At 35.9% G+C, this 22,272-nt stretch overlaps 1 protein-coding gene across 2 annotated transcripts in view; it reads right to left on the reverse strand.

Moving 5' to 3' along the window:
• Nucleotides 1-718: 718 nt before the first annotated feature.
• Nucleotides 719-22,272, reverse strand: part of ZW10 (zw10 kinetochore protein) — a 33,069-nt gene continuing 11,515 nt past the window's right edge. The window contains exons 8-16 of one of the 2 annotated variants that reach the window (XM_030837307.3): nt 15,605-15,768; nt 14,513-14,695; nt 11,576-11,814; nt 9,467-9,538; nt 7,224-7,393; nt 6,256-6,386; nt 5,572-5,703; nt 4,596-4,798; nt 720-1,896 (exon numbers count right to left, since the gene is read on the reverse strand). In XM_030837307.3, coding sequence (XP_030693167.1) covers nt 1,776-1,896; nt 4,596-4,798; nt 5,572-5,703; nt 6,256-6,386; nt 7,224-7,393; nt 9,467-9,538; nt 11,576-11,814; nt 14,513-14,695; nt 15,605-15,768 — 1,415 coding nt within the window. In that variant the 3' untranslated portion in view covers nt 720-1,775. Of the gene's footprint in view, nt 1,897-4,595; nt 4,799-5,571; nt 5,704-6,255; nt 6,387-7,223; nt 7,394-9,466; nt 9,539-11,575; nt 11,815-14,512; nt 14,696-15,604; nt 15,769-22,272 lie in introns of both variants that reach the window. The other variant, XM_070046197.1, reaches the window with a different exon arrangement.

A 22,272-nucleotide genomic window follows, 5' to 3' on the forward strand; every position in this document is an offset into this window, starting at 1 on the left:
GCAGTTTTCTGTGCTAATGGGGGATGGAAGGGAAGGAGAGAGGAGTGCGCTTTCCAGTTACAAGAGATCCCACCCCCCAATTGCTCTACCTGTCAAGCAACAGGAATAGCTTCTATGAACAAAAGAAATACGCTATGTGTGCAACAGTCCTGCAAGGCATTTAGTTCAGTTCTGTTCTTAGTTCCCCATCCCCTCAATTGCTGAAAAAAGAATGCTAGCTGAAATGGTGTGGACTTTCCAAAACAGGTATTTTCTTCACCTGTGCAAATAGTCCCTTCCCCCTCTCAAGAAAGACAACTACTTTGTTCTCAAAAAACTAAAGTTGGTTCAGGCAAGTCTTTTTTCTGTGCGTTCTCATAGTAGGATATGCTGAGTATAGACAGATAGGTTGTCACTAACCACAGCTGAGTTCTCTTATAAAAAGAAACCAATCTTCTTTCTAATTCTTTCTTCTATGACCCCTAAATTGGTAAAAGAAAAACTAAGCAACCAGAATGTAGGGGCTGAGCTCAAACTAAGAACAAGAAGGTGAAGGCAGAATGTGTGCCAGGGATCAGGGGTTGAAGCCTAAGGAAGCAGGCCCACTGTACTGAAAACATCCTCCAGACAGCATCTCCTCCAAGGCACACAAAGATCGATCGCACTCTTTACCTCTTTTCACAAGCGGAATTCCACATTTCAGGGTGAAGAGAGACAATCCAGAGTCCTACTGAGAATAATTTTAATAGAATATAAACCTCCAATGGCTGCAAAGAGTTAAAAACACAGAAAGTTGAGCTGAAGGATTACCCACATCCACCAAATAAAAGATTAGGCTACCAAACCCAGAGTTAGCATCTCATGGCACATACATACCAAAGGAACACTGAAATTTTAAAGCTTTGCCATTTGATAAGGTACAGAAACAGTGGAATTTGAGAAGACAAAAAAAAAAAAAATCCAACCAATAAAATAGAATTTAGTCCGGGAATTCCCTGGCAGTCCAGTGGTTAGGACTCCTTGCTTTCACTGCTGAGGGCCCGGGTTCAATCCCTGGTAGGAGAACTAAGATCCTGCAAGCCACGTGGCTCAGCCAGAAAAAATATATAATTTAGTAGAAATAGCAAAAAGTGCCAAAACTTTATACTGAAAGAAATGTTAAATTATCAGATAGTGTCATGAAGAAAGACGGTAAGTCATTGAGTCCTCTGTGAGGATCATAAATGTTGATAAAAAGAATGGCATGAAAGATAGGAAAACTTGATGGTCTCTTTTGTCGAAGTTCCCATGTTATTAAAGACACTCACCCTTAACTCTGAAAAGCATTATTTATTGGAAAGAAATATTGAAGGAAGTCTTCTTAATTCCTGCAAGACCAATTTATGGTTCCCTTGCCCTCCAAAATATATCTCCCATCTCTCACAAATTCTTTATCCTGACTCTTGGAATGACCTGGATTCCTTGATCCAAGGCCAGGGCTTATATTTTCAATGGACACAGTTCCCAGAGGGCCCTGGAAGCAACATGAAACAATGTCACCCTACAGTTTCTTATTAAGGGAGGGTGGCTAAAAAGTCAACAAATTGAGGTGCTTCATTTGACATCTGATCCTAACAACCAGTTCTTCAACAAAGCCTCATACAGGCCAGGAGGTAAGGCGTTCTTAGGTGAAATCAAACTTCCATGATATATCAGTTCACCAAAACCAACGGGTGATTCCAAGAAGTCTTTAAAGACTAATTACGCCAAGAAAGGAATCCACCTGCTCAAGAAATGGCTTTCTCAGGAAGATGGAGCTATTTAATCTTGGCAAGGGCAGCTGCTCTTCTTTCTGTGTTCTGGAACAAGGCACGAATTAAAGCTTTTACTTCACTGGAAGAGAACGCAGCTGCCAAGGGCCCTTTTCCATCTGCCCACCTGCAAAATGAAAAACACAATTTCTATTTCCTATTAAGTATAAGCCAGATTTTTAAATTGCGTATTTGATCCCAAGAGTGTATTTGTTTAAAATGGAAATAAAACAAATTCTGGCATTCTTCCCCTTCTTTACGAATCTACCAGTCAGTATCTTTGACATCTTCTCCTTCTTGGCTGCATTTTGGTAACAGCATAGACAAAGAGACCAAGTTAGGAAGATAAAACTGTTCTCCCTCATTCTGTACTCACTAAGCCCGTTTGAACTTGACAATTATGACCACATCCTCACATGGTTATACAGAGTAATGGGATCTGTAACTACTTTAAAAAGTGAACCACAGGCAACACATTTTAACTGACAAAGGATAAGTACAAAAAATACATATGAAATCACAAACAACCCCGCAGAATAAAGGGTAAAAAATATGAATAGCTCAGAGCTACAGAGAACAAACCAGTGGTTACCAGTGGGGAGACGGAAGCGGGGAGGGGGAATTTAGAGGTAGGGAACTAAGAGGTACAAACTATTGTGTATAAAGTAAGCCTCAAGGCTATATTGTACAACAGGAAATATAGCCAACAATAACTATAAAGAGAGTATAACCTTTAAAAATTGTGAATCACTATATTGTATACCTGTAACTTAATAATACTGTGCATCAACTATACTTCAAAAAGAAAAACACACAGAGTCCCAATATAAAAAAATATAAACAGGCATTTTACAATAGAAGAAAAATGATCACTAAAAAGATGCTCAATGTCATTAGAATTTAGGGAAATACAAATTAAAATGACAACGAGCTACCATTTCATAGCAACTAGACTAGCAAAAATTTTAAAGTCTGATAATACCAAATACTGGTGAAAATGTGAAGCAACAGGATAAACCATGAAATATGCATCTATAAAATAAATAAGTCACAGGCAGGGATGTAACATACACATGAGGAATACAGTCAATAATACTGTAACAACTTTGGTGATGGATGGTAACTGATCTTACTGCTGTGATCTTTTCATAATGTATAAAAATATCAAATCACTATGTTGTACACCTGAAACTAATATAATATTGTATGTTAATTATAACTCAGTTTTTTAAAAAAACTATGAAATATTTATATAATGGAATATGATACAGCAGTGAAAATGAACTGCAGCTACAGATACCTTCACGAAAGAATTTTCTGAACAAAAGAAGCAAGTTATAGAAGACTCCATTTAGGGATATGTGCAAATGTGGTAAAACTATAAAGAAAAGCAAGGAGATAAATAACACAAAATTCAAGATAGTGGTTACCCCTCTGGCGAGGACGATTTGGAAAAGGGTACATAAGGGTCTTCAAAGGTAGTGCTAATATTTTTAAGCTGAGCAATAGGTACATGAACATTTATTTCACTCTTTCTTTAAACTGTGAATATATGTTATATATACTGTACTCTTTCACATGTATATTTTATAATTTTTAAATGTTTAAACTACAAAACTGGAGATAGCGTCCTTGGTAAAAAAATTTTTCTCAATTAGTTATTATCCTTATATTTACTGAAATCTCTAGGAGGAAAAAAATCTTCCTAGGCAGAAGAAAAGAAGCTGAGATATATCAGTATTGTACTTTTTCTCATAACGAAGAATTAACGATCATTCTTGGGTTGCAAGAGGGCCCTTTAACAGCCGAAAGAAAAATTCTTATCTGCTGCCCTCTGGAGTCTTACCTGAAGACATAACTCACTAAGGACTTGTAAATAACAAATGAATAAATCAAATTTTATACTAAATGTAGTTAGAGGTATTTTGATGTGATTTTTTTTTCAAGCAAAATATCTCATTTACCTTGTTTTAGAATGGATAGTATTTGCTGGGAACAACCCAGACACATCTAGGACAACTAGTCTAATGTAATTGGGCATCTATAATAAACCAAGCCAAAGTAGACAGACAAGTAGCTATAGGGATAGATATGGACCTTAATGCCTATTCAGTGAGTTCCCTATGCAAGGTATGCATGCTTGTTAAAAATATACCAAGACAATAATAAAAGCGTCCAAGGATGTATAACTAGCCCACATCTATCCAGTTTTTGCATAGTATTAATGACCTTCACACACTCAGTATGATACGACATAGCATACAATTACAGAGCACAGCAACATTAACTGATGGTATTGAGAGAAAACATCATCTACTATATTTAAGAAAAGATGAATCCTTTCTACGTGTGTGGTGCTGAATCTCTAAAACTACTTTACTCCCTGTAGAAAAACTGCTGGTCAATCAAACAATGGTTTGATGCTGAATATTCTTACAGATAAAAGTCACTTCTCTGTTAACATATCAAAGCCAATCTTCAAATGCATCCACTGTTGATTAAAATGGGCAAGAATTTCCATCCAGGTGCCAGATGGTTGTACTCCTTGTAAGTGCAAGAAGTACAAGATCATACGTACAGCATGACAAAACAACATGCTCAAGACCAAAATAATAGAAACAAGAAGTCTTTACGCTATCAAATATGAGAAAATGGTCATGAGATCCACACTATGATAGACCATGCAAAGGCCCCACCTACTGCTACTCAATATGAAACCTTCCTGAGTAATATTAAGAAACAGAGAGAAGCACTGCCCTCAATGGCACTAATACTCTTTTATAGCTGTGAAGAGATATATAAATCCTATAGAAGGATTTTACCCACCGATCCCCAATTTCTTGCAGGCTGGCTTGTAACATTATCATCAATTCTTTGAATGGCATCCATTTTGGCACGTAGACCGGAACCTCTTCTTGATATTTCTTGTTCTTGTTTTCTTCAGACAGAGGTGCAAATACTTGAGGTCCTTCATCCATCACTGTTTTGCATAAGGAATACAATCTATCACCATCTTCAGTAGAGATGTCCTGATTTTGCACAAAGGGAACACAACAGAACAGAATTGGGCCAGCTTAGCAGTAAGTAAAAAGCAGACCTTTGGTGTATACTATTCAGGGGGTCAGCCACAGCAAGATGTTTTCCAACCAATTTAGCACACCTTACTAGACACTAGATTTCATCAGTTCTGACAATACTCCTAAAGCTAGAATGACACAAAATATGTTTCAACAGATTGTCGGTAATTTAGTTTGCCTGCATGAAAAAATCCATTTCTCCAATAGAATGTGGTGCAGTTTGCTGCAAAGCAGGGAGCGTTATCACAGGGTTTAGCCAATCTATACTTTAGAGGTATCAGTTGGCAGAGTCCAGGCAACTTTCCTGTAGGATCACACATGTGTGTTGGTAAAGTGGTACCTGCACAAGGCTGCATTTCACTTTACTAAATTATTTAGTTCACGTACATGTTAAGTATATATGACTTCACACTTTACATTTTGGGAGCACTGCCCCATTTCCAACTTCCTCATTCATAATTTACACAGATGCTAGATGGAGAAGCAGCATAACCCTGCTTTCTTATACAGGTATGAAAGATAGAGATTAGCAAGTCTCCAGCAAAACAGAATTAAGAGAAAAGTGAAAAAAATAACAGTATAATGAGTTAGACATGACACATGAACAATTTCTTCTACCATCTGTGTTGACTAAAGATGAGACTTCAACATCACTCCCTTAGGAAAGTGACAATCTGGAACAAGAACTGCATCTCAAGTCTGGTGAGGCATCTAATGGCCCTTACCTCTAGCGCAGTGATTCTGCCAATGATCTCAGAAATTGTTGTACTGAGTAAAGTCCCCATAGCCTTGCAATATATGTTCACTGGCAGGACATCCTGCCACACAATTCCAAGTCTCTTTAGTTGGTGCAGTACCTGTCAGAAGAATACAGATATTTACATGGAAGAGAGATTGTTACAACTCACATTTTTCTAGATTTACATTTATTGTGTTTGTGTGTGTGTGTGAGAAGAAGTGTTATATGACGGTGAGGTAAAGTAATCAAGAACATGTGCTTCTTGAATATTTCACCCTAGTGATATCTCTGCTAGATGAAAAACTGACTTATTCTGAGGATGGGAAAACTAGTAAAAAGATAAGTCACTTAGGAGAGGGAGGCATTTTTCTAAGACGAAAGCTAGTATTTCAAATTTCCCAAACCTAAGTTCATGGGTTAAATACTTGCTATGACAGACTTATTATTCCCATCACTAGTGGCTTGATGGGAAGATAGCTTCCTGTTGACTTGGTGGGGTAGGGGAAGGGAAAGATCGTATACAAGACTGTAAAAGGTAGCCACATTTTCCAATGGGAGTTCTGGGGAATGAACTGAGCTACCTGTTACATACTCTTTGCTGCTTAAAAAACAAGGTGGGGGAGCATCTAAAGGAAGAGTACAAATTCCAGAGGGAACAACAGCCTCCCACCTGTCGGACTGCTTTACTTGCTGCAGAGTAATTGTCCTCATCGTCCATGTTTGAAAAGTTTCTAGCACTTGATAATCTTTCCAGAAGTTCTCCTTTCTGTGCCCGCATTTGGGCCAAAAAACACTCTGTCCCTATAATAAGAAAAGAGAATAAAGAATTCTAAAAGTTGTTCAATTACACAATGCAAAACCAGGGTGGAAGAGGAGAGACAAGCATGAACCAAATATCTGATTCTGCCTATTTGAAAACAACTGCTTGTTAGATAACATCATAAGGTTGCCCTAAGGTTACTAGAAACATCACTGCTAATACATTAGCCGGTCCCTCCAAGCCCACCCTCAGGATAGTAAGTCTTTTCCAACAGTTTGTCCAGAGTCAGATAAGAAAAACTGCTTGTACAGTAGAAGTAACTGCTTATTTTTCTGATATATCTACACCACCTAAGGGAAAAGTCAGGAATTGAAAAGCTAAGTAAATCATATAGATTCTCTGCTTTTCTTAGGCTATCACTATTGACTTACCCTATATTTCTTTTGATTTTTAATAATCAGAAGTAAAGCTAAAGGAGGTAGAAGAGAAGGGAGCTAGTTTGAGGTTTTGCAAAAGAATAAGCACTGTCATTAGTGAGCTCTTACCAACAATGCTAACAGAATGGTCACACTACATCTTAGTATGTGTCACTCTACTGACATAACTCTGATTTGGTGAATTCACTGCACACCAGAAATGCAGTCTGGAACACTAATGTACCATGAAATCACGTCATGAAAAAGTAATGCTTTCAAAAGACTGCATTCACTTTATAAAACTAAGTAACTGGGAACACCTGCAAATTAAACGCCCTCCCACTTTCCAATACAGCTCAGGACCACCACCTAATTTCTAACTGCTGCATTCATAAATTACAAAGATACTAGTCTGATAAGCTGCATTATCAATATGCTTCCTAAATTTAAAGTATCAGTTACCAAGTCTCCTGAAGCCAGGTACAAGATCCACAAAAGTAGTAGTGCCATCACACAGAATGGGGGCAAGACGCAATCTGAACTGATGCCCGAGGGTCAGCAAGTGGTGCGCAATATACATACAGTTGTTGAGGTGAATGGCAGCCAACTGGGGCAGTTTTTGAAGGTTCTCCCTGGGTCAGGAGGAAGCGTAGGAAAAGAAAGAAATCTCCTGTTATTGAAGTTGAGGTTGATGAAAAGTTACTCTTTTAATGTATTTCTAGGTGTTAACCATTGTCTACTGTATAAATGCTGTACATAACGAGGCATAACCTCAGCACGCCCACTCAGTCCCTGAGGTTGTTCTGCCTGCATGGGACCTTATCCTTTAAAACTATCCTAGTGATTAACAAAAAACAACAAGGGAATCAAGATGTTTACCTGTGTCAAGTCTTTATACTAGAAACCTGGCATAGCTGTACATAATAATTCCCTTGAAATCTAACACTGATAACTCTGTGGAAATACATGTTTGCTTCCCCTTTCACCAAATCCCCATTTCATTTGTACAATGAAGCACTCAACTATTTTCTAATTCACTAGTTTTCAAAGCTGGCTACAGATTAGGGTCACCTGAGAAATTTTAACATAGAGACGCTTAGACTTCACCCCAAACAAATTAAATCACAACCTCTGAGTGAAGCCAGGGCGTTTATATGTTTTAAAATCTTCCCATGTGATTTTAAATTTTCATAAAAGATTGAAAATCACTGCTCTAATTCTTCTGCACATATTAGTCTACCTACCCAGCTTGGGAAGAGATCTTGTCTTATACCTCTGCTACATATCCACTAGCAGTCATTCAATTAATACTTCCTAATTTGCTGATTCAATGTCAGGCTAGAATATATAAAATTGGAAACTAACAATCTTAAGACAGTTGTCCTCACTTTGGGCTACACATCAGAATCACTGTAGGGCTTTAAAAAACAGAGATATGTTTAATCTTAAACCATACCTATAAATCAAAATCTCTAGGGGTAGGGCCTAAGCATATATATTCTTCAAGGTCCATAAAAGAGTCTAAACTACTGCCAAAGCTGTGAACGCTAATCTAGAACGGTGGTTCTCAAAGTGTGGTCCCCTGACAAGCAACATCCGCATCACCTGGAAATCTGTTAAAAATTCTAGGCTTTACCCCAGCCCTACTGATCAGACACCTCAGGCATGGGACCCAGCAATCTGTAGTTTAACAAGGTATCCTGGTGATTCTGATACACACTGAAGTTTATAAACCACTGGTCTAGCATAAAGTTCCCAGATCACACAATGCGGAAAAAGAGGCAAATCTAACTCCACACCAGTGTGAAAAATGTTTCTAAGCATGAAAACCCCTAAGCCAACTGTCTCTGAATCCCCAAGGACGTGGCTATTAACTGACCCGAAGATGTTTTTTTTCCTTTACCTAAGTAGAAAGTGAAATAAAAGTTTTAAGCCACAGCAAAGAGAATACAAATAAAAATAATGTTTACAATAAATAAGCTGTCTTTTAGAATAAAAACAATAACTGGCCCTACTTAAAAACATCTCAATTGTTCAAAAATCTGAACTAAAAAATACTACAAACAACAAACTGATTTTTTTCTTTGAAACCAGAGTCCTTGACTAAGGAATAGCTTTGTTGACATATTTATTTAAAACATTTGTAAAAGGTATCCAAAACACTTAATTTGGATAACAGAGAGAACTCCTGGAGACTTAAAGTTATGAGTAACTTCTGAGATTAATATTAAGAGAAACCTTAAAGAACCAAGACATTAGGTAAATACAGCTTAAGATTGCTAAGAGCGGCTGATCGACAGTTAAATAGCAATCTCTTGTGGTATTCAGTCTGCAAAGCTATGAATGCCAAGGGAAAATGTGGGATGTTTACTGGATAGCAATATGGAGTGACGGATGACCTTTTGTTTTGTAACCAAATAAAGTGAGGCAGTTCTGCAAGCACCTACCATCAGTAACAGGGTAAAGTCCTTTTGAGTCTTTAAATCTGTGTCACCTACTATACTGCAAGATTATAGTACCCTTATTAATTTATTAATAAATGACCAATGTCCTTTAAACATGTAATGTAAATGTTTACTGCATTTTACTGTGAATTTTAGTAACCAATTATCTTTGGTGGGAATACAAAATTACTGGTTTTAACCGGACTCACAAACATTTTAGACCTACAATATTACACAGAAGTCAGACACAGTGGCACATACTTGTGATATGTTGGTACAACATCATGGAACAAATGGAAGATATTCCTCACTGAGTAGAAAAGTTGAACAGCACTAAAAGGAAAACACAGTTTCAACAGAAATGCAGAAGGATATATTGGCAATGAGAAAAAAAATTCAAACTCAGTGCACCTGAAGGGAGAGTCAGCAGCAAAAACTACAGCTGGAGAGAACAGATGCCTTGGTCACTGCTGAGAACACCATTCCTCTAGATGGCATAGATTCTCAGCAGTTATTCACTAACTAGACTACAGGTCTAAAAACCTGGACCCATTAATAATATTAAGAATAGCAGCATTCAACCCAAAGCCTCTTTTCCATTTGTCAGTTTGTGTTCTGCCAGTACCCAGAGTACCCCTTCAGTGACAAATGGAGCTAAGCCTCGAGCAAATGTCACCTCCTCACTGACACACTGTGCAAAGGGCAAGGTATCAATAAAGGCACTCACTGGTGCTGTCGGAACCAGCCTGCCTTTCAGCCTCCACCTTCCCTCCTTCTCACCCCAATGCAAGGAGATGAATCAACATTTCTAGGACAGAATCCAACCTCAAGTTTTCTTGCCCTTTAAATCTGGTCTTAGAACACCAAAGATCATTATTAAAAAGCACTTAGGAAGAGCAAATATAAGGTTTGTGTAGCTTACTTCTACATAAGAATATTTTAAATTATGTACCTTGAATACATCACAGGAATTCCACAAATAACTTTTAAAAATTAGTCATGAGCACTATACCCCGAAACACTGTTACAACTTGATTACTATGATACCTGACTAGATTATTTCATGTGTTGCTGTTTGAAGTTTGATAATAGGAAAAGTGAGTTGTTGTAATGTAGTTGTGTTTTTGTTTATCCTGTTGAAACTATTTTTTTGGTGGGAAGAATGTCCATAGACATTCAGTATACAAAAATATTGTTTGGTATTCTCTTAGGAAAAATTGCCTTGCATCCCTAACTTCTGGTCTGGTACGTTTCAGGTGAATGCCATGTAATGAAACAGTCACTCCTATATTATTCTGCCAAAGGAGTGCATAATTCCTTTTACATGTATTTTTCTTCCTACTTAGATTTAAAACTGGATGGACTTGTGAATATAATGATTCATTCAAGTCAAGGAAGTATCTTAGTGAACATGTTCTTTCTAGAGCAGAATGAAATAAAGGGGTTAGTTTGTACATGGAGATAAAAACTGAAACTCCAGAAGCCCATCGGAAGACACAATTTAAGTCAAGCCCTAACTGAAACTGTTTTCTATATGAGGATGAAAAGTAAAAATACTACTACACACAGACTCAAATTAAAGAGGCTTTTTAAAATCTGCTCTATAATCAATTTGAGCTACTGGCTACCATTTCCTCCTCAATTTATAAAGTTTAGGAGTATGGGAAGAGCCTACTAAACAAAAAGAGATTCAGTACAAATGTGCAAGTATATGGATTGAGTTTGGGTACCTTGAATACAATATTGATTAGGAGAAAGCTTCTTGAAAGGGAGAAATCAGAACTTTGGTGCATTCCATTCTTTTCCTTCTACCTTTGGCTACCCAATAAACTATTATTGCTTTAAAATTAACATTTAAAATGTAAATTAATTAGGGCCTAGATTTCAAAAGGTAAAATGGACGTTAAGCTAAAGGGCCAGAGCATGCTGAAACAGATGGTACAACTATCACTAAGACCACCACCACCAATACTGATAAACAGCTGAGCATCAATTCTTTCCCAGGCAGCATTCTAAGTTCTTCACAAGCACTTTCTCATGTAATATCACTGAAGTCAAATAAAGTTAAAAGTAAACAAAAATTAAAGGGCTTTTTGTTAAAAAGTGACTAACAATTTTTAATGTCAAACCCATTTGTCTATCCATACAATGCTTTTATTGCTCATACCTTGTTGTAAGATTGTATGTTATTGTAAATAAAAGTTAATTGTTAATACATACGTGTGTACTATACTTTTCTCAAGGGAAAAAAATATTAACTAATAAGATAAGAAAACCCAAAGAATTCCAGTTAATTTTCTTAATAAATATCTAGTTTAGATATACATTTAACCAAGTCATTGCCATTTCCAGAGGACTCAGAACTCGTACCATTGATCACTGCTAGTTGTTGCCTCCAGTAAAGTCTGATAGGCGAGTTCCATTAATTTCTTCACAGATTCACTGATGCGGCATGTGGGCAAAGAAAAGGAATGTTGGTCCAACGTATTTTCAGGCTCTAAATTCATCACTTCGTTGTACTGAGTTGTGGACACTTTCCGTACTTGTAGTTTGTCACCCTCAGCAGGACTAGGTAAATCTGGCACACTTATCTTAGAAGCAGGAGTAATCTAAGGGTCAAATACAGAAACAAAGAAAATGCACTGTCCTCAGAATAATCCAAATGCAAGCATACAGTGAGGAATAAGATACCAGTTGCTTCCATGATGATTAAGCTGTGGATCTACAGAATAATTAAAAGATTTGAGTAAACATGGCAGTACTTTAATGACTACTCAATCTTGGGTGAAAGCACGTCATAAGAAATAAGCAATCTCTTTACTGTGCCATTCTTCTAGTTCTTCTGTGCACTCTCACTCTTGGTGGAAACAGCAAAGCTGTGAAACTGGCCTAAGATTTTAGGTAAATGAAAGGACCTTCAAAAATCCTCTTTCTCAGATGAGACTATTAGATTAACACACACCAGTATGACTTGTGTTCCACTGTCATTAAACAAATTATTTCCCACCAGAAACACGTGTTGGCTTACTCAAAGAAACAACACATTCAGGCTAGCTTATACTGCTCTTAAAAACAAAATTCCAAACAAAAACCAAAAAAGCTTCCCTAACATTTATACAGAATGAAAATTCCCAGACTTGGTCAAGACTAAAGGAAAGAACACTAGGCTTCTAGTTTGGAAACATCAGTGATATTTTCTACCCTAACTTTTAACAAAGTCATTTAACCTCTCTTGAACTCAATTTTCTCATTGTAATATGAAGAAACTGCACTACAATAATGGTTTTCAAACCTTGCTTCTCGAAGATGCCTCAGGGACCAATAAAAGGAGAGATTAAGCAGGTGGAAGCAGCAGGTTCCTACTGCAAGAAGAGCAGCTCTGCTCTGCACATACTGGACCTCTATGGAAAATTTCTGACAGAAGAAGCTCCAATTCTAATAAAAATGTTTAAGTCATGAGACTTGCCATCTGTAAAATGGTATAATAATGTCTACTTCATAGGGCTGTTAATGACATTTAAATGAGAATACAAACATCACAACTGGGAGAGGTGCTACTGGCATCTAGTGGGTAGAGATTAGGGATGCTACTAAACATCCTACAGGACAGGCCCCCAGAGCAAAGAATTATCTGGCCGCAAATGTCAACAGTGGCACTGCTGAGAAACTCTGATCTAGAGGAAGCTACATCATTAGGATTTGGGTACTTGGGGGGAAAATACAGTCTTATAAAATGTCAGAACTAGTTGAATAGGGAGTTCAGAGATTATCTAGTTCAATTCTGTCATATTACAGAAGAGGAAAATGAGGTCCAACAAGGTTAAAAGATTTAGCCCAGAGCCACAAAGTGATCCAGTAACAATCCTATTTATAACAAGGAGTTATAACAGAGTTAATGGGATATATATTAATTCATTTACCAAATATTTACTAAGTACATAGTAGTATGCACCAGGTATTTTCTTGATGCTACAGATACAACAGTAAACCAAACAGTAAAGAACAAAACAAACAGGAAAAAGAAAAACCAACCCTGCCCTCATAGAGCTTATTTTCTAGAGGGGAAAAACAATAAATAATTCATATAGACTATTTAATGATAATAAGTGGTATGAAGAAAAATAAAGCAAGGAAAGAGTACAGGAGATAGCGGGAAGTCACAATCTTAAAAGAGTAGTCAGGAAAGGGAGCACATCGGTGGTAATATCCCAAGCAGAGGGAAAAAGAGGTTCAAAAGTCCTGCAGCCGAGTCGGCCTGGCAAATGAGCAGAGTGACTGAAGAGGAATGCAACAGGAGATGGAGTCAGAGGCAACAAGGGGACAGTTCACAGGAGGCCGTGCAGGCCACTGCAAGGCTACTGGGTCTTTCTCTGAATGAGACGGGAAGCCACTGGATTCTGTGCACAAGAGTGACATAAGTGATATTCATGTGAAAAACACCTGCAGCCCAGTTCCCGGTACTGAGTGCATTTCGGCTCCCTTAATCACCCAAGATTACATCAAAATGTGCTAAGATCTGTGCACCTCAAATGGCTAATTTAATATTTTACTGAAGTGGACACTATAACAGGGTATCTAGCCCCAGGAAAACGGGGGATGACAGAAAGGACAGAGGGAGGAAGAGCGCAGTCCTCTCAGCGATAACAGATAAATGGCTGAGGAATTTTCTATTAAGGGATTACTTTAGTGTATGTCTTCTTTTAATCTAAGTAACACCTTACATTTGTCAAATATTATTTTATATATGTAAGATGTTAAAAAAAATACACAGAATTATTTAAGGTCAAAGGAGTAAATTACCCTCAATGCAAATTAATTTGTCCACGGATTTTACAGGTAATTGTTTATACTATACAAAGATCACATCTTTTTGTTTGTTTTTATTAACTTCAAAACTAGCACCTCTATTAGCGTAAGCAATAAAGTCAACATTTCACAACAGGATATAATCTCTGGATATAACAATACCTGTCACGAAACTGTGTACTAAAAATTCAAGTGATAAAGTTGAGAAAACTCTATAGGTTGATATACTCTCTGATTTCAACAACAGTAATCTATTACATTCACGTAGACTTTTTAAATTTATACAATGCTTTTATGTGCATTATCTCATCTGGACCCCACAATACCCTGTAAAAGACGTAGGAATTAGGACCCCTTTAAAGATGAGAAAACTAATGTTTAAGAAGATTAATAACTCGCCTCAATGAGCTCAGCAACTGTCAGTGCTCTTCCACTCTATCATAATCATCTCAAAAATGAGCTGCTTCCTAATACAAGGTAACACCCTGTAACCCCCAATACCTTCACAGTGTTGTGAATTTCAGAGGTCATTAGGTTTCTAGCTGCCACAATCACATCCTGACACTTCTTGTTAGCAAAATGAGAATTGATGTTACGGGCATATTTCAGCAAGTCTGTAGTATTTCCTTTTAGAAACCTCATCTCCTTTAAGGCATTTTCAAATTCTTCAGTGGACTGTATGATCTGAGAAAGAAACGCAAGAGAAAAAAAAGTAAAAGAATCAAATACATATGTTCCTTTCCAATATTAAAATTTCAAATCCAATGTATAGGAAAGAACAAGGACCAGCTGGTCATTTAAGTTTTAGAAAAGACCATCAGTTACTAGGTATGAAAATATTATTCATTTTTTCTAGCCTTAAATTCATTAGGAAGAGCATCTTCATTAGAAGTTTTTGACTCTGCTTAGTAAAGGTGCAAACATTTTTAAATAAATAGACAGTAGGTCCCCCCTTATCCTCGGCTTCAGTTACCCACAGTCAACCATGGTCTGAAAATATTAAATGGAAAATTCTAGAAACAAACAATTCCTAAGTTTTAAACTGTGTGCTGTTCTGAGTAGCATGATGAAATATTGCGCCGTCCTGCTCTGTCTTGCCCAGGATAGGAATCATCCTTTTGTCCAGCATATCCATGCTATATACACTACCTGCCCATTAGTATAGGAAAAAACATAGGACATCTGTGGTTCAGTACTATCCACAGGTTCAGGCCTTCGCTGGGGGAACTGGAACGTAGCCCCAGAGATAAAGGGGGACTCCTGTGCTTACTGTAGTGTTTGAGGAAACACTAAAAAGAAGCCAAAAAGTAAAGCGTCACATAGTAGCTACTATAGCTGACACCAATAGAAAAACAATTGTTCTTCAAAAGTATCTTACTAAAGAAAACATACTTAATAACGAAACATACTTCCCCACCCAATCAAAAGGTAGGAAGCCTGAAGAGACATGAAGTCAGAGGGAATCTGCCTCCACACTTTATGAATAATTTTCTTAAAGATGTCACTAAAGAACAAAAGATCTCCAAGGTAAACAAGTGACGCCAACAGGAACCTACGGTCTCTTCAAACCCTCTGTGACACCTCTGCTCTTACCTCCTCATACTGCTGTAACTTGCTGCTATTTGTTGGGATAGAATAAACCAAACAATTTTTAATGAGGCACTCGGACAAGTCCTCCCAGATCATGTCACCAAGCATCTCAGCCAATACGATCTTGCATGTTTTCTCATTTTCTACATCAGCAACAAGAGGCAAATCTGAATTCAAAAGAAAAAGTTTTAAACAAGAAACTCTTCACAGTCTGGACATATTCTCAAATTCCCTAGTTTTCTAGAATTCTTTAATTTTAAGATGACAGGGAAGAAAACAGCACGAATAATTCTATAGCTATCTCAACAGACTACATGGGAAAAGCATGACACAATTATTATTTTATTTTCACTGCTCAAATGAATCATCTGCACTGTATGACTGCCTGTTCTCTGTAACAATAAGGTATTAAGCCACCTACATTATAATCATCTACAGATCTGATTATATGAAGCACTCAGAAGTTCTGCATACCACGTTGAAACTAGTTTAGAATAAAGTCCAAGTTCTCCAATACTAAATATATTTCTTTCATCTCTGCAAAGGATCTGAGTGTTTATCCTAAGTAAAATATCAATAAACACCTTACATTATAGCATAATATCTAGCCTACCAAACAGAATACTTCAGTGTCTCTTCCATGGTATATTTTAGGGTGGCTTTTTCTAACACATTTTGAGGGAGTTATATTTAGAACATACCATTAATTAACTAAACAATATATAAGAACCTTAAAAGAAAGTGACCATATTACCTCGGAGCCTTGAGATATCTTACAATATCTGAAGTCTAGGCCTACACTGTCCGATATGATAGGAACCAGCCACATTTTGCTACTGAGCACTTGAAATGGGGCTGGTGTGACTGACGAACTCAATTTTTTTTTAATTTTAAGCAATTTCAAATTAAGTTTAAAAATGGAAGCAAGGGTGTGTGGTTATAATGGGTGGCACAAGGGAGCCTTGTGGTGATAGAACAGTTCTGTATCTTGATTGTGGTGGTAGTTACATGAATCTACACATGTAACAAAATTGCACAGAACTATTCACACATACAAATGAGTGCAAGTAAAACTGGAGAAATCTGAATAAGCTCTGTGAATCATAACAAAGTCCATTTCCTGGTTCTGATACTATACTATGGTTACACAAGATGCTAACATTGGGGAAAACTGGGTGAAGAGTACATGGGACCTCTGTACGTTTTTTGAATTAAAATTTTAAACTAAAAAAAAAAAAGAGGAAGTAGCGTAAAATACTTTTCTGTTAAACACAGTTTTGTTGCTTTGAAAAGACTATGCCTCACTTTAACCATCACATCATATAAGCTATTATGTGTACTATAGTGCTCACATCAGGCATGTGTATCACTTCTAGTATTTCTTATAAACACACCTTCGATGTAGTCAGTGTAAACAGATTCATTCCACTGGAATGACTTTGTTTTCCTATGCACCAGTGTAACATTGTAATGCATTTATTTGGATATTTTTCACATACAGCACAGGTTACAGTGATACCTATAATAAACTGAAAACGGTAGTAAAATTGAAATGCTTATTATTTTCACTATGATATATTTTTCTAGCTTAAAAAAATGATTATAAACAAACTTTTAAATTTAAAACTAAGGCACACTATTGATGCAGAATCAAGTGAAGGTGCAGAAGCTAGAAGAACTGGCAGAACAGTAAAGGAAAATACAGACTGGAAGAAAATATGCCACAAATTTTACAATAAATGGCAGCTGCAGCTTGCTAAAACAGAGCAAAACAAAACTTTTCTTGCTGTGCAAAAAAATTTTTAAGATGATAAAGCAGACAATATTAAGAGAAATTTCAACAAATACATTAGGAATTTGTCAAGTTTCCTCTCAAAGAAGAATTGACAAAATTAGTCACCTGAAATCACAATTAAAAGTCCAACCCAAAATGTGATTTTAAGGGGATCTGAGCTTGTAAATTTAGCTAGCGATAAAATGACTTGATAAAATCATTCCATACATTTTGGTAGCAAATTTATGCTGGTTTTTAAAAAATTAATTAGGGCACTTATCCATCTTTTTCTATTGACCAAAAGAGCTTGATTATCAAAGGGATTATCTGTAATTTGAAGAGTACCTAGAATGTAGCCACAAACCGTACGTGCCTGATGGTGGCCTTTTTAGCGGAAAATCTTTAACCACCTTCCAAATTTCTTCTACAACTACTTGTATGTTCAGAGTCTCTATTTCTTGGTAAATTTTAGTAGTGTATACTTTCTAGAAAATCATTCATGGCAAAAGCAAAATATGCTTCTTGTGACAAAGCCAACACCACGGAAGTTTACAAAGAGAAAGCCTAATTTTCCCTCTCCATACCCACAAGCTTCTCTCTCTCTCTGTGTCCAAGTAACCAGAGTTAAGAGTTTGGTTTGTATTCTTCCTCCCTTACATTAATAATATACACACGCACACATGCATGCACGCACGCAGACACATGATATAGACTAAACTGTGTCCCCCACAATTCATATGTTGAAGCCCTAGTCTCCAGTGTGACTGTACTCGGAGACAGGGCTCGCCTTTAAATAGGTCATAACGGTGGAGCCCTAATCCACTATGACTAGTGTCCTTTTAAGAAAAGGAGAGACACCAGGGATAAGCAAGCAGAGAAGAAAGGCCATGTGAGGACAGTAAGAAGGCTGTCTGCAAGGCAAGGAGACAGGGCTCAGGAGAAACCAAACCTACTAACACCTTGATCTTGGACTTCCAGCCTCCAAAACTGTGAGAGAATAAATTTCTATTGTTTAAGCCACAGAGCCTGTGGAATTTTGTTATGGAAGCCCTAGCAAACTAATATAACATTCATATAAGGGGCTACTTCCTTTTTTATAAAATGGGTTTATGCTATAGATTTTACATGTAACTTTTTTATCCCTTAAAAATAGATTGTGGCCATCTCTGAGGTCACTATATCTAGCTCCAGTTCATTTCTTTTCAATAGCTGCACCATTCTTCAAATGATGCACATTCCAGTATGCAAGTATATACAGTACTCATACATGCAAACATACACACTGTTGATATCACATAGTAAGGAATTAAAAAGTGGGACACCTGGGTCAAAGCGATGTATATTTTAGCCTAACTATAGAGCTGCAGATTACTTTCTAAAAAACTCACTAAAGCGATGAAGGAGACTACCTTTGCATTTTCTTACCGAAAGTGTCTTACACAAATCTTTGAATTCTGTCAACCCTAGGGGTGAAAAGTTCTACTTTGATGGTGTGATTTCCATTCCACTATTAGGGAGATTAAGCAATACATATTTTTATGTTTATTAACAACTTGCACCTTTTCTTCCATAAACTGCCTATTCATATTTTTTACTCTTTTTCTGTTATTATGTTCTTTTTTTCTTTGTAAAAAAAATCTTTGTATTAGCTCCTTGTCTGCCAATGTACTGCAAATATTTTCTGCCAGTATAATATTATCTTTTGACTTTGTTTATGGCATTGTTTACCATACAGAATTTAACATTTATATGTAGTAAAATTTATCAATCATTTCCTTTATGCATTATGAGCTTCCTGAGAATATTTAAGTCTTCTTGTAAATTTTCTTCTAACATTTTTATTGTTTTACCTTTTGCATATAGGGATTTAATTTATCTGGAATGTATCTCTGTATGAAGTATGAAGCAGGAATCTAACTTTGTCTTATTCCATATAGCCAATTTTGCTAGCACCATTTTTTAATAAACTATCTGTCTCACTAAACTGAAATACAACTTTGATCAAATGGTAAATTCTCATTTATTCTTGGCTCTACTTCTGGACGCTTTTTCATTCCACTGATCTTCTTATGTCAAGAACATAGTTTTAATTATAAAATTCTCCAACTAGTGTTTTGCAAATCTTTATTAGCAAGTCTCATATTTTTTGATGTAAGCTCTAGAGTAATTAATTTGTCAAGTAGGAAAAATGTATAACAAGAATCTGATTGGGAATGTTTTAAATTTATGCATTATTTTGGAATGAGCTGACAATTTTTTGAGACTGTCTTCTAATCCACGATAGCCTCCCCTTACTTTACGCCCTCAATAAGTTTTATGCTTTCCCTTACATGTATTCTTCCCATTCTTATTAAATTTATCTTTTAAGAATTTCATAGATTTTATTGCCATTATAAATAAGATATCTTTATATTTTAATTTATAACTGACTGTTACTAGCTTGGAGAGAAACTGATTTCTATAGATTTATACTGTACCTAGACAACTTAGTAAATGTCTTACTAATTATTAAAGTTTTAGGAGCCTTTTGTTTTTTTAGGTATACAATTATATCATTTACAAGTAAAGATAAATACTTCTCCTTATTTTAATATTCATACTTATTTTCTCTTCTTTGCATCAGCCATAACCCCTAAAACAATGTTAACGAATATTAATAATAATGTGCATTCCTGACTTAAAACTGATTTTAATGGAAATAAAGTTTTTAATCCTTTAATAGATGCTTGTTGCTGGCTTTTTAGAAGCAATTAGCTTCAAAATTAATTACTTTAAAAAAAATCAATAAAGTATAACATAATTATGCAAAGTGGTCTATTATACAGCTGTATACTTTACTTCATCATTTCCCTATTCTTCAAGATTTCATGACTTTCCAGTATTTCAGTATTATAAGTAACATTATGATGAACATCCTTATACATAAATGGTTTTATATATTTAAGATTATTTCTTCAAGGAAGACTCCTAGAACTTGAAACCTTGGTTTAAAGGATATAAACATTTTAAGGCTTTTTATATATTTTGCCAAAGTATTTCCAAAAGAATTTTTTTTCTCCTCTTTTAAAAGCTCCTTTGCTGTTGGTACAATGATGCTTAGTAATACAGAAAACTTGGGAGAAAAAAATACATATTTAAAAGATGAAAAGAGCATAAAACCAAAGACAAACATAAGACGAAAGGTATAAATCTTTATGAAGTTTCAGAATAACTAAAATCCAAAGAAAGTAGAGGATTCCAAAAAGAACTAAGGCCACAAAATATGATCCTCAGGTTTTATTTAGGGCAAGAAGATGAAGGAAGGGAATACTGACTGAAAGATAGTAAAGAGATTAGAAGAGCACCTAGCAACAGTGAGTTGTCTTCTGCTCTGAATATCCTAGGTACTAAGAAAACTTACAAATAAATCACTAGGTTGAATACTTAAATGGACCAACGTCAAACTGGAAAGAGGTTTCTACTGGAATTCCCCAGAGCACCCTCTGATCTAGCCCTATCCTAGGTAATAGTACCATCACTGACTCAGATTAAACTGTAAGAAAACATGATTATCAATTATGCATTCGATATGAAGTAGAAAGGATATTGTAAAATTTTATCAAGTAAAATTTAACAAAGATTAATGTTAACGCCAAAAAATCAAGTACAAGATGGGAAAGCAGCAGTTTGCACTGAGTATGACATAGGATTTTCACTGACATCAAGCTCAATAAGTTAACTGTGTAAAAATAGCTATACTATATAGCTATACTAACAGAAGCATGAAACTGAGAATGAGGGTGTGAACAATCCCCCCATACTATTCTGAATTGGTTCGGACTATACTTAGAATACTTGGTTCTGTTTTGAACACCCTACTTTAATAAAAGGACTATGGAAGAAATGGAATATATTCACAGAAGATCAGCGAAGATAAGAGGAACTTAAAAAACTATTTCATTAAAAAATAAAACTAAAGATGTTTTATATTGGTGATAAGATGTAGGCAACATAGTAACAGCTACTATAAAGAATCTGAAAGTCCATCATGTGTAATAAGAATTAGATTTCTATATAGCTCCACATACTAGAAACAGCATCAGTAAAGCAGATATTACAGGGCATATATTTTGAACATAGTTTTTAAACAACTACCCTAAAGATTTAAGTTCCAAAATGGTCATTTGGGCAATAGCATTTAAGAAAGAAGATACAATTTTTTTTAAAAACCAACAAACAAAAACTTCATAGTACTCAGAGTTGTCCAGAGGTGGGATGGAATGCCTCAAGAGGAAGTGAGTTCCCTCTCACTAAAAGTGCTCAAGTTTGTTATATGACTAATTGATGGGAGTGTTACAGAGGAGAGTCGAGCATCAGAGATATCTGTATTGCATCACCTTTCTAGTTCCTTCCAATCCTTGGATACTCTGCTTACAACTCTTTTTTTATATCTAATAAAAATAAGGGTGTATTATCTCCCTAAGTAAAGGAATAAGAAGAAAACTACCTTGGATTTTTGTAATTTATGCAAGTCTTAGAATTTTTTATTCTCTGTTGTCAAAACTAGAAAGAATTCCTTGCTCTACATATAAATTATTTATATATAAATAAAGAATGCCTGTATGTGTATAACTGAGTCACTTTGCTATACAGCAGAGATTGGCAAAACATTGTAAATCAACTGTACTTCGATTTAAAAAAAATAAATTTATATATAAATAAATTATGTTGACTGCCAGGAAGGCATACAAACAATAGCAGCATCTCTTTTTCATTTTCTCCACAGCAAGAATGCTTAATTTGACTATTCAATAAGACAACTGAGAAAAGCAATAAGAAGGTAAGTCAAATAGACTAAAACCAACAGTATTATAACAAAACACCAGAAGAAATTTTACTTTTAGTAGTGTGACAGCCA

This window comes from Globicephala melas, chromosome 8 (genome assembly GCF_963455315.2).
Source record: "Globicephala melas chromosome 8, mGloMel1.2, whole genome shotgun sequence".
Taxonomy (NCBI): domain Eukaryota; kingdom Metazoa; phylum Chordata; class Mammalia; order Artiodactyla; family Delphinidae; genus Globicephala; species Globicephala melas.